The sequence below is a fragment of the Xyrauchen texanus genome, chromosome 24, assembly GCF_025860055.1.
Source record: "Xyrauchen texanus isolate HMW12.3.18 chromosome 24, RBS_HiC_50CHRs, whole genome shotgun sequence".
Taxonomy (NCBI): domain Eukaryota; kingdom Metazoa; phylum Chordata; class Actinopteri; order Cypriniformes; family Catostomidae; genus Xyrauchen; species Xyrauchen texanus.
In genome coordinates, this window is record NC_068299.1 from 896,952 (window position 1) to 914,451 (window position 17,500).

The 17,500-nt window shown below is 38.6% G+C and overlaps 1 protein-coding gene and 1 long non-coding RNA gene across 2 annotated transcripts in view; both read left to right on the forward strand.

Annotated features, from left to right (window-relative positions):
• LOC127617620 (inositol polyphosphate-5-phosphatase A) overlaps positions 1–17,500 on the forward strand; it is a 257,918-nt gene that overhangs the window by 167,741 nt on the left and 72,677 nt on the right. Inside the window, exon 9 of the mRNA XM_052089615.1 lies at positions 11,364–11,448. Coding sequence (XP_051945575.1) covers positions 11,364–11,448 — 85 coding nt within the window. The remainder of the gene's footprint in view (positions 1–11,363; positions 11,449–17,500) is intronic.
• LOC127617626 (uncharacterized) overlaps positions 14,093–17,500 on the forward strand; it is a 3,763-nt gene continuing 355 nt past the window's right edge. Inside the window, exons 1-2 of the long non-coding RNA XR_007967367.1 lie at positions 14,093–14,155; positions 16,689–16,862. This is a non-coding gene — a long non-coding RNA (uncharacterized LOC127617626). The remainder of the gene's footprint in view (positions 14,156–16,688; positions 16,863–17,500) is intronic.

Here is a 17,500-nt window from a genome sequence, read left to right on the forward strand (position 1 = left end):
TGCATCATGTGGACAGCACTGCACAGCATTGGCACAAGTGGCATCTGACACTTCCGTTAAATGGCCAAGCAGACGCATCACGGTTATTGGCCAGTGCTGATATTCTCAAAATGGCCTAATGCAAAATGTCTAATTTCTTATATTTCTATTCATCAAAAACAGTGTGTTAAAATGAACGCTTTCCCTTTCTGCTCTAAAGTGACGTCACGTTAGAGCAGGCCACGCCCACGACTGGTGACTGACTCCACCCTATTATCATAGCTCCTCCCCTGAGATGTACACACAGTCTGCTGGAGCAGATACAGTGAGAAGAATAATGTCTCATAAGTGTCTGTAGTTGCTGTAAAAGTGATCATAAGAGTCTTCATGTACTCCCGGCATCAGAGCCACTGAAGACGCAGTGGACAAGCTGGACTGGTAATCTGGCATACCGGGCATTTTCCCGGTGGGTCGACGCACTTTGGGGGCAATCAAGGCTGGACTGGCCATCGGGAGAACCGAGCAGGCTGGTGGATCAGCCGCGAAACGGGCCGAATGGGCCGCGATAATCTAAAATGAGCCAGCTTGTTATGCAGAACGGACCACAAAACGGCGCCACGATATGCAGAAAAGGACAGCGAACACCCCCCGCTCAACTTTTTAAAATCCCGGGGCGATTTCTCTTCCCAGTCTTGCCTGAACTCCGGTATTTACACTGTCAGTCATATCGGTTCTGTTTGGTTGTTGCTGTAGTAACCGAAGCACGAGCTGTAAAGGCACAGCCCTCTTCCGGAAAGGGGGCGGGGAGCAGCAGCTCATTTGCATTTAAAGAGACACACACGAAATCAGCGTGTTCCACCCAAAAAGAGGCGTTTATAACATGGTGTAATAAATGATCCGTGGGGTATTCTGATCTGAAACTTCACAGACACATTCTGGGGACACCTGAGACTTATATTACATCTTGTGAAAAGGGGCATAATAGGTCTCCTTTAATATTGGTAACTTTATTGGATGTATATATTTCTTAGCAACTTGCTTTTAAGATTGTATACATGTAATCTCTCTGTTCACTGACGTGGGGGTACAATCATTTCAGCAGAACTTTCATTTGTTTTTCTATTGTACAACGAGTAGCCTCAGAGAGTGATTCGTTCATTTTGTACGAATCTTTTACGTGACTCAGAAGAACGAATAGTCTCAGAGCGATTCGTTCATTTTGTACGAATCTTTTACGTGACTCAGAAGAACGAGTAGTCCCAGAGAGTGATTCATTCATTTTGAACAAATCTTTTACGTGACTCAGAAGAACGAATAGTCTCAGAGAGTGATTTGTTCATTTAGGATGAATCTTTTACGTGACTCAGAAGAACGAATAGTCTCAGAGAGTGATTCGTTCATTTAGGATGAATCTTTTACGTGACTCAGAAGAACGAATAGTCTCAGAGAGTGATTCGTTCATTTAGGATGAATCTTTTACGTGACTCAGAAGAACGAATAGTCTCAGAGAGTGATTCGTTCATTTAGGATGAATCTTTTACGTGACTCAGAAGAACGAATAGTCCCAGAGAGTGATTCGTTCATTTTGTACAAATCTTTTACGTGACTCAGTAGAACGAATAGTCTCAGAGAGCGATTCGTTCATTTTGTACAAATCTTTTACGTGACTCAGAAGAACGAATAGTCCCAGAGAGTGATTCGTTCATTTTGTACAAATCTTTTACGTGACTCAGAAGAACGAATAGTCTCAGAGAGTGATTCGTTCATTTTGTACAAATCTTTTACGTGACTCAGTAGAACGAATAGTCTCAGAGAGCGATTCGTTCATTTTGTACGAATCTTTTACGTGACTCAGAAGAACGAATAGTCTCAGAGAGTGATTCGTTCATTTTGTACAAATCTTTTACGTGACTCAGAAGACCGAGTAGTCCCAGAGAGGTATTCGCCTGACCACATGTGATCGGATCAACCGAGACGTCTATAGGTGTCCCGTGTAGACCTAGCGCTGCATAACTATTGTCAGAAACATCGTGCATTGATTCAGCACTCTCAAGGAGCGATTCGTAAGGTTAACCATGATGCTGAAGATTTCAGTGACCTCTTTAGAAATATCCTGAAGTTGTAGACGCCGGGTTCTGTGTGTGTGGGAGTGATTTGTGGTGTTTTTGCGGTGAGGGAGTGGCGTGTCTGTCTCTGCGCTGCTCTTTGTGAATGGAGGTATTAGTGTCGATCAGCATTGACTTTGTTAGCTGCCTTCTCACCCTGGGAGGCCCAGAGGTCAAAGGTTAATCAGTCAGCCAGGCCCACTCACACACACACACACACACACACACACACACACACACACACACTGAAACGTATTCACACTGAGTATTATTTCCCAGTCTCAGAGTTACACGCTGTCAAAAGGCAGAAACGCATTCATTCATACGGTGCATTTGCAGTTAGATTCATTTCCTCATACTGCTGCAGTGCTTCCTGAAAACCCCCACCGAGCATTATAGCTCACAGCGTTCTCAAACATGCATCAGCTAAACTATCAACATCAGTTCTTCTTAACTTTTCTGTTACAAGTTTTATTTTACCTGATAAAATCCCATAGACTTGCATTGAAGGAGGGACTTTCTGGGCAAGCACCAGAAAATGGAAAAACTGCGGTCTGTGTGGGTGTTAATGCCCCAGTATAGTGACGGGGACACTATACTGTAAAAAGGCAAAGTCTTTCGTATGAGTCGTTACACTGAGGTCCTGACTCTCTGTGGGCATTAAAAATCCCAGGACACTTCTGGAAAAGTGTAGGGGTGTAACCCCGGTGTGCTGGCTTAAATTCCCCCATTAGCCCTTATCAATCATGACCTCCTAATAATCCCCATCCATTGATTGGCTACATCACTCTACTCTCTCCTCTCCACCAGCAGCAGGTGTGTGGTGGGTGTACTGGCCGCTGTCAATCATCCAGGTGGATGATGCACACTGGTGGTATATAAACGAATATATGGTATATGGACTGGTGGTTTATTCTTACGCAGTTTATGACCTTACACCGAGAAAGGAACGCCGTTTCTTGTTTCTTGGCTTATTATATTTTTTTATCCCCAATTTGGTGGCGTAGTGACTCGCCTCAATCCGGGTGGCGAAGGACAGATCTCAGTTGCCTCCACGTCTGAGACCGTCAATCCGCGCATCTTATCACATGACTTGTTGCACGTGTTACCGTGGAGACGTAGGGTGTGTGGAGGCTTCACGCTATTCCCCGCGGCATCCACGCATAACTCACCGAGAGCAAGAACCACATTATAGCCACCATGAGGAGGTCACCCCATGTGACTCTACCCTCCCTAGCAACCGGGCCAATTTGCTAAGGAGACCTGGCTGGAGTCACTCACCACACGTCCCACCAAGAGCAAGAACCACATTATAGCGACCACGAGGAGGTTACCCCATGTGACTCTACCCTCCCTAGCAACCGGGCCAATTTGCTAAGGAGACCTGACTGGAGTCACTCACCACACGCCCCACTGAGAGCAAGAACCACATTATAGCGACCACGAGGAGGTTACCCCATGTGACTCTACCCTCCCTAGCAACCGGGCCAATTTGGTTGCTAAGGAGACCTTGCTGGAGTCACTCACCACACGCCCAACCGAGAGTGAGAACCACATTATAGCGACCACGAGGAGGTTACCCCATGTGACTCTACCCTCCCTAGCAACCGGGCCAATTTGGTTGCTAAGGAGACCTGGCTGGAGTCACTCACCATACGCCCCTCCGAGAGCAAGAACCAAATTATAGCGACCACAAGGAGGTTACCTCATGTGACTCTACCCTCCCTAGCAACCGGGCCAATTTGGTTGCTAAGGAGACCTGGCTGGAGTCACTCACCACACGCCCCACCGAGAGCAAGAACTACATGATAGCGACCACGAGGAGATTACCCCATGTGACTCTTCCCTCCCTAGCAACCGGGCCAATTGGGTTGCTAAGGAGACCTGGCTGGAGTCACTCAAACTCACGACTCCAGCAGTGATAGTCAGCGTCAATACCCGCTGAGATACCCAGACCCAAATATATTGTTGGCTTATTAAAAATAATCGCTGTAGGAACGTTGTCACAGTTTATGAAACACGGATATATCTTGTCTTATCTTGAGGTCACATTAAAGCAAATGGCAACATGGACAACATTGGTTAATCTTTGTGTTATTACTGTATGGAACCATGTATGTTTTGACCATAATTGTGGTATAATTGTTTGCACATCCCATAACCTCTCTATGACCACACACACACACACACACTCGCACAGAGCACCTGACAGCTCAGGGAATGTTGTGAACTCGCAGTAGTCACCTCTGAAGGTGAAAGGTCATTGGAGAGGCCTCCGGTGGTCCATTGAATGTCCGTCAGTGGGCACATTCCCCAGAATACCAACATTCTCCCTGGATTCTGCTGCGGTCCGGGACAATAGCTGCATTAGTGCTGTCCGGCGCATTGTGAAAGTGACTGGTGTGTCCACAGCAGAGCTGCAGTCAGAGTGCTTTATGTGCAGATTTATACACCAAGGAAGTGCCAAGAATGGGTCTACTGTGTTATTGTGCACTTTTGCACATACCATTGGACACGTACAATGCAAACACCTTTTTTGCATTCGATACTATGGTAGAAACATGTGATACGTTCCATGCTTTTTTGTGTGCATGTGGTGTGTTGCTGCCATAGTGTTTTGGACATATGATATGGTGCTACCATAGTATTTGTTTGGCATGTGCCACGGTAATGCCATGTTTATGGGCATGTTCATTGCATATATCAAAGTACTGTGGAATCTGATACTCTCTCACTACCACAGTGCTTCAGATAGGATGTTGGCATCTCTGTCACAGTTACAGTCCCTGCAGCCCTGTGGACCTCCCACCTCACTGCTCATTCATGCCCACCGTGCTGTGCTTAATGTGTGGATTGTGTGGGGTCTCCAGGGGCCGGGCTGAAAGTCAGGCACTCATAGTGGCAGGTCAGCGCGAGAGCTTTAGGAAACCAGCGTGTAAACAGAGCGTTACCTTCTGACCCGGCGGGCCATCGCATTAGACACGCCTGTTACTGAGAGAAAGACGCCCACACTCGCCCGCACACAACACAGACAGGAGAACACTCTTGCTGCTAATCTCACTTCACTCTCATCTCTCTATCTGTCTATCTGTCTTTACTGGCAGGACACAAAATGTGTATTTAAATTGATACAGTAGTTGTAAATGTAACATAACATGTAAGACAGGTCAACCATTGCCATTATGTCTCGCGGTCCGGATGGAACTTGCGGGGGTCCGGATCTGGACTGCGGACAGCTAATTGGTAACCGCTGATATATAAAAATAACAATTAAATATACATTATATAAAATATCTGAAATATTGATAATATATATATATTTGATAACTTTTTTTTTTTTCATTTGGTTTTCACTTTATTATTGTTAGATTATGTTTCGTTTTTTATATATTTAAGTGTATTTACTTTTACGACTCTCTCGCTCTTCATTGGTGGGACAACAAAAATATTTTTTTCGTTTATGTTTAACATTTGTATATTTATTTACATTTATATTGACATAGCAGAGCAAAATAAGTCAAACTAAATAGCAGTTATACGTGAAATAGTATGCATAAATAAGATTAAACAAAGGAAATTACATTTAAATACACATTATTTATATACAGTATAGAATATATATATTACATTTTAGCATATTTATGTATATATATACATTTTACCATATATACACACACACATTTTAACATATAAATATATACATTTTACCATATATACACACACACATTTTAACATATAAATATATACATTTTAGCATATTTATGTGTATATAAACATTTTAACATATTTATGTATATATACATTTTAACATATATACACACACATTTTGTTGTATAAATATATACATTTGAATATATATACACACACATTTTTACATATAAATATATACATTTTAACATATATACACACTCATTTTTACATATAAATATATACATTTTAACATATATATATATATATATACATTTTAACATATATATATACATTTTAGCATATATATATATACATTTTAACATATATACACACTCATTTTACATATAAATATATACATTTTAACATATATATATACATTTGAACATATATATACACTCATTTTTACATATAAATATATACACTTTAGCATATATGTACATTTTAACATATATATATACATTTTAACATATATACACACACTCATTTTAACATTATATATATATATATACATACATTTTAACATGTATATACATTTTAGCATATATATATATATATATATATATATATATATATATATATATTATATATATATATATATATATATATATATACATTTTAACATATATACACACACATTTTTACATATAAATATATACATTTTAGCATATATGTACATTTTAACATATATATATACATTTTAACATATATACACACACTCATTTTAACATTATATATATATATATATATATATATTTACATGTATATACATTTTAGTATATATATATATATATATATATATATATATATATATATATATATATATATATATATATATATATATACATTTTAACATATATACACACACATTTTTACGTATAAATATATACATTTATATATATATATATATATATATATATATATATATATATATATATATATATATATATACATTTGAACATATATACACACTCATTTTTACATATATATATACATTTTAACATATATATACATTTTAACATATATATACATTTGAACATATATATATATATATATACATTTTAACATATATACACACACATTTTTATGTATAAATATATACATTTTAACATATATATACATTTGAACATATATACACACTCATTTTTACATATATATATATATACATTTTAACATATATATACTATTTTAGCATATATATATATATATATATACATACTATATATTATATACATATATATATATATATATATATATACATTTTAACATATATATACATTTTAACATATATATATACATTTTGACATATATACACACACTCATTTTTACATATAAATATATACATTTTAACATATATATACATTTTAGCATATATATATACATTTAACATATATATATATACACATTTTAACATATATATACACACTCATTTTAACATATATATATATATATATATATATATATATATATATATATACACATTTTAACATATATATACATTTTAGCATATATATATATATATACACATTTTAACATATATACACACACATTTTTACATTATATATACATTTTTATATTTATATATATATATAAATTTAACATATATATATATACATTTGAACATATATACACACACATTTTTATGTATAAATATATACATTTTAATATATATATACATTTGAACATATATACACACTCATTTTTACATATATATATACATTTGAACATATATATACATTTGAACATATATATATATATACACATTTTAACATATATATATACATTTTAACATATATACACACTCATTTTTACATATAAATATATACATTTTAACATATATATACATTTTAGCATATATATATACATTTTAACATATATATATACATTTTAACATATATATACACACACTCATTTTAACATATATATACATTTTAACATATATATATACACACACTCATTTTAACATATATATACATTTTAACATATATATATACATTTTAACATATATATACACACACACTCATTTTAACATATATATACATTTTAACATATACACACTCATTTTTACATATAAATATATAGTTTTAGCATATATATATATATATATATATATATATATATATATATATATATACACTCACCTAAAGGATTATTAGGAACACCTGTTCAATTTCTCATTAATGCAATTATCTAATCAACCAATCACATGGCAGTTGCTTCAATGCATTTAGGGGTGTGGTCCTGGTCAAGACAATCTCCTGAACTCCAAACTGAATGTCAGAATGGGAAAGAAAGGTGATTTAAGCAATTTTGAGCGTGGCATGGTTGTTGGTGCCAGACGGGCCGGTCTGAGTATTTCACAATCTTCTCAGTTACTGGGATTTTCACGCACAACCATTTCTAGGGTTTAAAAAGAATGGTGTGAAAAGGGAAAAACATCCAGTATGCGGCAGTCCTGTGGGTGAAAATGCCTTGTTGATGCTAGAGGTCAGAGGAGAATGGGCCGACTGATTCAAGCTGATAGAAGAGCAACTTTGCCTGAAATAACCACTCGTTACAACCGAGGTATGCAGCAAAGCATTTGTGAAGCCACAACACGCACAACCTTGAGGCGGATGGGCTACAACAGCAGAAGACCCCACCGGGTACCACTCATCTCCACTACAAATAGGAAAAAGAGGCTCACCAAAATTGGACAGTTGAAGACTGGAAAAATGTTGCCTGGTCTGATGAGTCTCGATTTCTGTTGAGACATTCAGATGGTAGAGTCAGAATTTGGCGTAAACAGAATGAGAACATGGATCCATCATGCCTTGTTACCACTGTGCAGGCTGGTGGTGGTGGTGTAATGGTGTGGGGATGTTTTCTTGGCACACTTTAGGCCCCTTAGTGCCAATTGGGCATCGTTTAAATGCCACGGCCTACCTGAGCATTGTTTCTGACCATGTCCATCCCTTTATGGCCACCATGTACCCATCCTCTGATGGCTACTTCCAGCAGGATAATGCACCATGTCACAAAGCTCGAATCATTTCAAATTGGTTTCTTGAACATGACAATGAGTTCACTGTACTAAAATGGCCCCCACAGTCACCAGATCTCAACCCAATAGAGCATCTTTGGGATGTGGTGGAACGGGAGCTTCGTGCCCTGGATGTGCATCCCACAAATCTCCATCAACTGCAAGATGCTATCCTATCAATATGGGCCAACATTTCTAAAGAATGCTTTCAGCACCTTGTTGAATCAATGCCACGTAGAATTAAGGCAGTTCTGAAGGCGAAAGGGGGTCAAACACAGTATTAGTATGTGTTCCTAATAATCCTTTAGGTGAGTGTATATATCATTTTATCATATTTATCATAATGTAAATATTATAATATAATGTTTTGTATTTTCAGTAAACATTTTATAAAACAATAAATTACTTAATTTGTAAAATTTTTTGACTTTTCATTTAGTTCTCACCAGGGTCGAAAAAATTAAATAGTTTTTTTTTGTGCCCCTGTTCAAATTTTTAGGGACATAATTGACCTTCAGCTTTAGGGCTTTTTTTTTTGTAAAACCACTTTAATCCACTTTTATGTACAATTCTTGCATTTAATCAATTTATGAATATAAATGTCATATTGATTCAGTAAAGGTGTTGCGTATAACCTTAAATCAGCATCAAATCATATTTTGTGGTAATTTACTTTTCAAAGAGAATTGTGATAAAATCACCAAGTAAAATCAAAAGATAAATAAATACAATAAAAATGTGTTTAGAAGATAAGTGAAAATTATAACACCAGCATCACATTATAACACTGTTACCAGTCGCTCGAACCCGAGAAATCAGATGTATTGATCTGTACAGAGTCGTCAGTATCATCACTGATCTACTCTCTCTGGGTGACGTCAGACACACAGAACACACGACTCTTGATCCTGAAGTCTTGCTTGAATGCAAATGCAGCGTTTGAGATGTTAAAGTGTGAGTTTTACGAGAGTGGCTGCAGTAGAAGGTTTCTATTTTACAGGGCCATAAATACATTGTTATGAGGTGTTGGGAGTGAGCCGAGATTTATCCCGGTGATTAGAACGGCGAGCATCCTCCTTCCATTAATCCACACACTCACTCCTCTACCTCCGTCTAATTCTTCATCTCTCAAGTAAATTATTTGCTATGGGGAGTTAATTATCCCTCGTTTAAAGTGTTTTTTTTAAGCGGGTGTGAAGACAAGGTTGCGGCGATCTGTGAGTTCTGGACTTCATGAATCGTGAGCGTAACGGACTCTCCACGGAAGAGATTTCTCGCCTTTATGGGCGAAACTGAGATCTACTTAATGTTGGTTAATATGCATTTATAAGAATAAAGTGCAGAAACGTGTTGTTCAATGTGTCATGTTAACTGATAATAATGGATACAATCTTACTGTAAAGTGTTACAATATTCCTGATTCAATACAAGTTCAGCTCAATCGACAGCGGTTGTGGCATAATGTTGATTGCCACAAAAATTATTTAAAAAAAAAAGAAGCGAAATCACGTTAACACTTGCGATGGAAGTCAATGGGGCCAATCCGTAAACAATAAAATGCAGTTTTGAGAGTATAAACACACGATGTAAACATTTTATGTGCCCACGTGTGATCAAATGTGTGTTATGCAAGATTGTTGTATGATGAAATCACTTACTGGGTTTACCGGTGTTACATCGTCATGGCAACAAAGTTGTACAATTTTGTATATCTCTCCACAGATGTGGTTATTAAGTGATTTAATGACAGTAAAATCATGTTAACACACATATTGTTTATGTCTTGTGGTTATACTTGTGAAACAGTATTTTAATGTGTACAGATTAAACCCCAGTGACTTGCATTATAAGTGTCTCACTGGAACACAGACACATATACACAAATACACACACTCTCTCACACACACACACATATACACAAATACACACACTCTCTCACACACACACACACACATATACACAAATACACACACTCTCTCACATATACACAAATACACACACTCTCTCACACACATATACACAAATACACATACACACGCACTCACACGCACTCACACACAAACACACACACTCTCTCTCACACACACTCTCACACACACACACTCAAACACACTCACACACACACTCTCACACACACACACACACACACTCTCACACACACTCACACACTCACTCACTCACACACTCTCACACACTCTCACTCACACACACACACTCAATCACACACACACACTCTCTCACACACACACACTCTCACACTCACACACACTCACACACACACACACACACACTCTCACACACACACACACTCTCACTCACACACTCTCACACACACATTCAATCTCACTCACACACACTCTCACACACACACACACACACACACAAACACACTCACTCACACACACTCCCTCACACACACTCTCACACACTCCCTCACACACACACTCACACACACACACACACACACACACACACACACACACACAAACACACACCACCACTAGGTGTTGCTGCTGTACAGACAGAAATGGTGTTTGACTGACAGCGTCTGTCTCTCTCTGTCTCTGCAGGATCACAGATCAGCGTTATGAGCGGCTGCCGTATTTCTTCTTCGGTGACTTTAACTTCAGGTTGGACTTGAAGCAGGTTACTGAGGTGAGTGAAACCCTGACAGAGCCTCACTCAAACACACTCTCGCTCTCTGTGAGCACATCTGGCATTGCATATAACAACACTAATCATACACTTTTTTTGTAGTGTGCAGTTTGTACACTGTGCATATGTGAATTTCCATGCACAGAATTCCCATATAGTCTTATACATGTGCAAATGCATCAGAGCACACTGCACAGACTACTGTTTCCCACAATGCAATGCGTCTTGATCATGTGAAACGAGCAGGAAGTGCAAGTTCTGTACCGTGCAGCTTCCCGTGTCTCTCTCGTGTGCAGATAACTTTGCCATATGGTCAAGATAATAGCAGTTTGAAATTCAAATATGTTAATGTTGCATACTTCATTTGTTGAAAATAGTATGCAGTATACTAGTGGAACATTTACACTTGAGTGCATTTAAATGCACACCAATACACTGATAACTTATATATATAGATATGGCAGAAACCATAGTCAGAATATGGTGCATACTGCAGTACTTCATTGGCTTGTCCCCTCCTGACTGATCCTGCTGAAGGGTTCTTATGCATTGACTTGTGTTTTAAGAGCATCATTAGCACACAAAGAGTGTGAGTGTGTGTGAGAGAGGACAGAGAATAGCCCATCATCACATAACAATACACATGAGGGCTGGTCAGCAAACACAGCTGGACCCCTGAACACTCTAATGAGTCGGATAACTGAGGGCCATAAACCAGCACTGCAGATCCGGCCCTCTGCTTCTGTGTGTGTGATACAGGGCATTGTTCTCACTAAGGTCCTGTTGGGGGATAGTAACAGGAAGGAGGTGCCTGTTGAATTGTTGTGTTGTTAAATTGCAGCTTGAGTTTCTAATGATGCAGGACAGCTCTCATCCTGTGAGGCGTGTTTGAAAAAGGCCCACAAATATCCTGCAGTTCAGTCCTCTGGCCTGTATGAGCGCTGATAGCCATAGTTCCCTGCAAAAATATACTCAACCTCATGTTGTTTCAAACATGAATGATTTACAGTAGAACTATCAGACTAAGGTCATATACAGCAGAGCTATCAGACTAAGGTCATATACAGTAGAGCTATCAGACTAAGGTCATATACAGTAGAGCTATCAGACTAAGGTCATATACAGTAGAACTATCAGACTAAGGTCATATACAGCAGAGCTATCAGACTAAGGTCATATACAGCAGAGCTGTCAGACTAAGGTCATATACAGTAGAGCTATCAGACTAAGGTCATATACAGTAGAGCTATCAGACTAAGGTCATATACAGTAGAACTATCAGACTAAGGTCATATACAGCAGAGCTATCAGACTAAGGTCATATACAGCAGAGCTATCAGACTAAGGTCATATACAGCAGAGCTATCAGACTAAGGTCATATACAGTAGAGCTATCAGACTAAGGTCATATGCAGTAGAGCTATCAGACTAAGGTCATATACAGCAGAACTATCAGACTAAGGTCATATACAGCAGAGCTATCAGACTAAGGTCATATACAGTAGAGCTATCAGACTAAGGTCATATGCAGTAGAGCTATGAGACTAAGGTCATATACAGTAGAGCTATCAGACTAAGGTCATATACAGTAGAGCTATCAGACTAAGGTCATATACAGCAGAGCTATGAGACTAAGGTCATATACAGTAGAGCTATCAGACTAAGGTCATATACAGCAGAGCTATCAGACTAAGGTCATATACAGCAGACCTATCGGACTAAGGTCATATACAGCAGAGCTATCGGACTAAGGTCATATACAGTAGAGCTATCAGACTAAGGTCATATACAGCAGAGCTATCAGACTAAGGTCATATACAGCAGAGCTATCAGACTAAGGTCATATACAGTAGAGCTATCAGACTAAGGTCATATACAGCAGAGCTATCAGACTATGGTTATATACAGTAGAGCTATCAGACTAAAGTCATATACAGTAGAGCTATCAGACTAAGGTCATATACAGTAGAGCTATCAGACTAAGGTCATATGCAGTAGAGCTATCAGACTAAGGTCATATACAGCAGAGCTATCGGACTAAGGTCATATACAGCAGAGCTATCGGACTAAGGTCATATACAGCAGAGCTATCGGACTAAGGTCATATACAGCAGAGCTATCAGACTAAGGTCATATGCAGCAGAGCTATCGGACTAAGGTCATATACAGCAGAGCTATCAGACTAAGGTCATATACAGTAGAGCTATCAGACTAAGGTCATATACAGCAGAGCTATCAGACTAAGGTCATATGCAGTAGAGCTATCAGACTAAGGTCATATACAGCAGAGCTATGAGACTAAGGTCATATGCAGCAGAGCTATCAGACTAAGGTCATATACAGCAGAGCTATGAGACTAAGGTCATATACAGCAGAGCTATCAGACTAAGGTCATATACAGCAGAGCTATGAGACTAAGGTCATATACAGCAGAGCTATCAGACTAAGGTCATATACAGCAGAGCTATGAGACTAAGGTCATATACAGCAGAGCTATGAGACTAAGGTCATATACAGCAGAGCTATCAGACTATGGTTATATAGCAGAGCTATGAGACTAAGGTCATATACAGCAGAGCTATGAGACTAAGGTCATATACAGCAGAGCTATCAGACTAAGGTCATATACAGTAGAGCTATCAGACTAAGGTCATATACAGCAGAGCTATGAGACTAAGGTCATATACAGCAGAGCTATCAGACTATGGTTATATAGCAGAGCTATGAGACTAAGGTCATATACAGCAGAGCTATCAGACTAAGGTCATATACAGTAGAGCTATCAGACTAAGGTCATATACAGTAGAGCTATCAGACTAAGGTCATATACAGCAGAGCTATCAGACTAAGGTCATATACAGCAGAGCTATCAGACTAAGGTCATATACAGCAGAGCTATCAGACTAAGGTCATATACAGCAGAGCTATCAGACTAAGGTCATATACAGTAGAGCTATCAGACTAAGGTCATATACAGTAGAGCTATCAGACTAAGGTCATATACAGCAGAGCTATCAGACTAAGGTCATATACAGTAGAGCTATCAGACTAAGGTCATATACAGTAGAGCTATCAGACTAAGGTCATATACAGCAGAGCTATCAGACTAAGGTCATATACAGTAGAGCTATCAGACTAAGGTCATATACAGTAGAGCTATCAGACTAAGGTCATATACAGCAGAGCTATCAGACTAAGGTCATATACAGTAGAGCTATCAGACTAAGGTCATATACAGCAGAGCTATCAGACTAAGGTCATATACAGCAGAGCTATCAGACTAAGGTCATATACAGTAGAGCTATCAGACTAAGGTCATATACAGCAGAGCTATCAGACTAAGGTCATATACAGTAGAGCTATCAGACTAAGGTCATATACAGCAGAGCTATCAGACTAAGGTCATATACAGCAGAGCTATCAGACTAAGGTCATATACAGTAGAGCTATCAGACTAAGGTCATATACAGCAGAGCTATCAGACTAAGGTCATATACAGCAGAGCTATCAGACTAAGGTCATATACAGTAGAGCTATCAGACTAAGGTCATATACAGCAGAGCTATCAGACTAAGGTCATATACAGTAGAGCTATCAGACTAAGGTCATATACAGCAGAGCTATCAGACTAAGGTCATATACAGCAGAGCTATCAGACTAAGGTCATATACAGTAGAGCTATCAGACTAAGGTCATATACAGCAGAGCTATCAGACTAAGGTCATATACAGTAGAGCTATCAGACTAAGGTCATATACAGCAGAGCTATCAGACTAAGGTCATATACAGCAGAGCTATCAGACTAAGGTCATATACAGTAGAGCTATCAGACTAAGGTCATATACAGCAGAGCTATCAGACTAAGGTCATATACAGTAGAGCTATCAGACTAAGGTCATATACAGCAGAGCTATCAGACTAAGGTCATATACAGCAGAGCTATCAGACTAAGGTCATATACAGTAGAGCTATCAGACTAAGGTCATATACAGCAGAGCTATCAGACTAAGGTCATATACAGTAGAGCTATCAGACTAAGGTCATATACAGCAGAGCTATCAGACTAAGGTCATATACAGCAGAGCTATCAGACTAAGGTCATATACAGTAGAGCTATCAGACTAAGGTCATATACAGCAGAGCTATCAGACTAAGGTCATATACAGCAGAGCTATCAGACTAAGGTCATATACAGCAGAGCTATCAGACTAAGGTCATATACAGCAGAGCTATCAGACTAAGGTCATATACAGTAGAGCTATCAGACTAAGGTCATATACAGCAGAGCTATCAGACTAAGGTCATATACAGCAGAGCTATCAGACTAAGGTCATATACAGTAGAGCTATCAGACTAAGGTCATATACAGCAGAGCTATCAGACTAAGGTCATATACAGCAGAGCTATCAGACTAAGGTCATATACAGTAGAGCTATCAGACTAAGGTCATATACAGTAGAGCTATCAGACTAAGGTCATATACAGTAGAGCTATCAGACTAAGGTCATATACAGCAGAGCTATCAGACTAAGGTCATATACAGTAGAGCTATCAGACTAAGGTCATATACAGCAGAGCTATCAGACTAAGGTCATATACAGCAGAGCTATCAGACTAAGGTCATATACAGTAGAGCTATCAGACTAAGGTCATATACAGCAGAGCTATCAGACTAAGGTCATATACAGTAGAGCTATCAGACTAAGGTCATATACAGCAGAGCTATCAGACTAAGGTCATATACAGCAGAGCTATCAGACTAAGGTCATATACAGCAGAGCTATCAGACTAAGGTCATATACAGTAGAGCTATCAGACTAAGGTCATATACAGTAGAGCTATCAGACTAAGGTCATATACAGCAGAGCTATCAGACTAAGGTCATATACAGTAGAGCTATCAGTAGAGCTATCGGACTAAGGTCATATACAGCAGAGCTATCAGACTAAGGTCATATACAGTAGAGCTATCAGACTAAGGTCATATACAGCAGAGCTATCAGACTAAGGTCATATACAGCAGAGCTATCAGACTAAGGTCATATACAGTAGAGCTATCAGACTAAGGTCATATACAGCAGAGCTATCAGACTAAGGTCATATACAGTAGAGCTATCAGACTAAGGTCATATACAGCAGAGCTATCAGACTAAGGTCATATACAGCAGAGCTATCAGACTAAGGTCATATACAGTAGAGCTATCAGACTAAGGTCATATACAGCAGAGCTATCAGACTAAGGTCATATACAGTAGAGCTATCAGACTAAGGTCATATACAGTAGAGCTATCAGACTAAGGTCATATACAGCAGAGCTATCAGACTAAGGTCATATACAGCAGAGCTATCAGACTAAGGTCATATACAGCAGAGCTATCAGACTAAGGTCATATACAGTAGAGCTATCGGACTAAGGTCATATACAGCAGAGCTATCAGACTAAGGTCATATACAGTAGAGCTATCAGACTAAGGTCATATACAGCAGAGCTATCAGACTAAGGTCATATACAGCAGAGCTATCAGACTAAGGTCATATACAGTAGAGCTATCAGACTAAGGTCATATACAGCAGAGCTATCAGACTAAGGTCATATACAGTAGAGCTATCAGACTAAGGTCATATACAGCAGAGCTATCAGACTAAGGTCATATACAGTAGAGCTATCAGACTAAGGTCATATACAGCAGAGCTATCGAGACTCAAGGTCATATACAGCAGAGCTATCAGACTAAGGTCATATACAGTAGAGCTATCGGACTAAGGTCATATACAGCAGAGCTATCAGACTAAGGTCATATACAGCAGAGCTATCGGACTAAGGTCATATACAGTAGAGCTATCAGACTAAGGTCATATACAGTAGAGCTATCAGACTAAGGTCATATACAGCAGAGCTATCGGACTAAGGTCATATACAGCAGAGCTATCAGACTAAGGTCATATACAGCAGAGCTATCAGACTAAGGTCATATACAGTAGAGCTATCAGACTAAGGTCATATACAGCAGAGCTATCAGACTAAGGTCATATACAGTAGAGCTATCAGACTA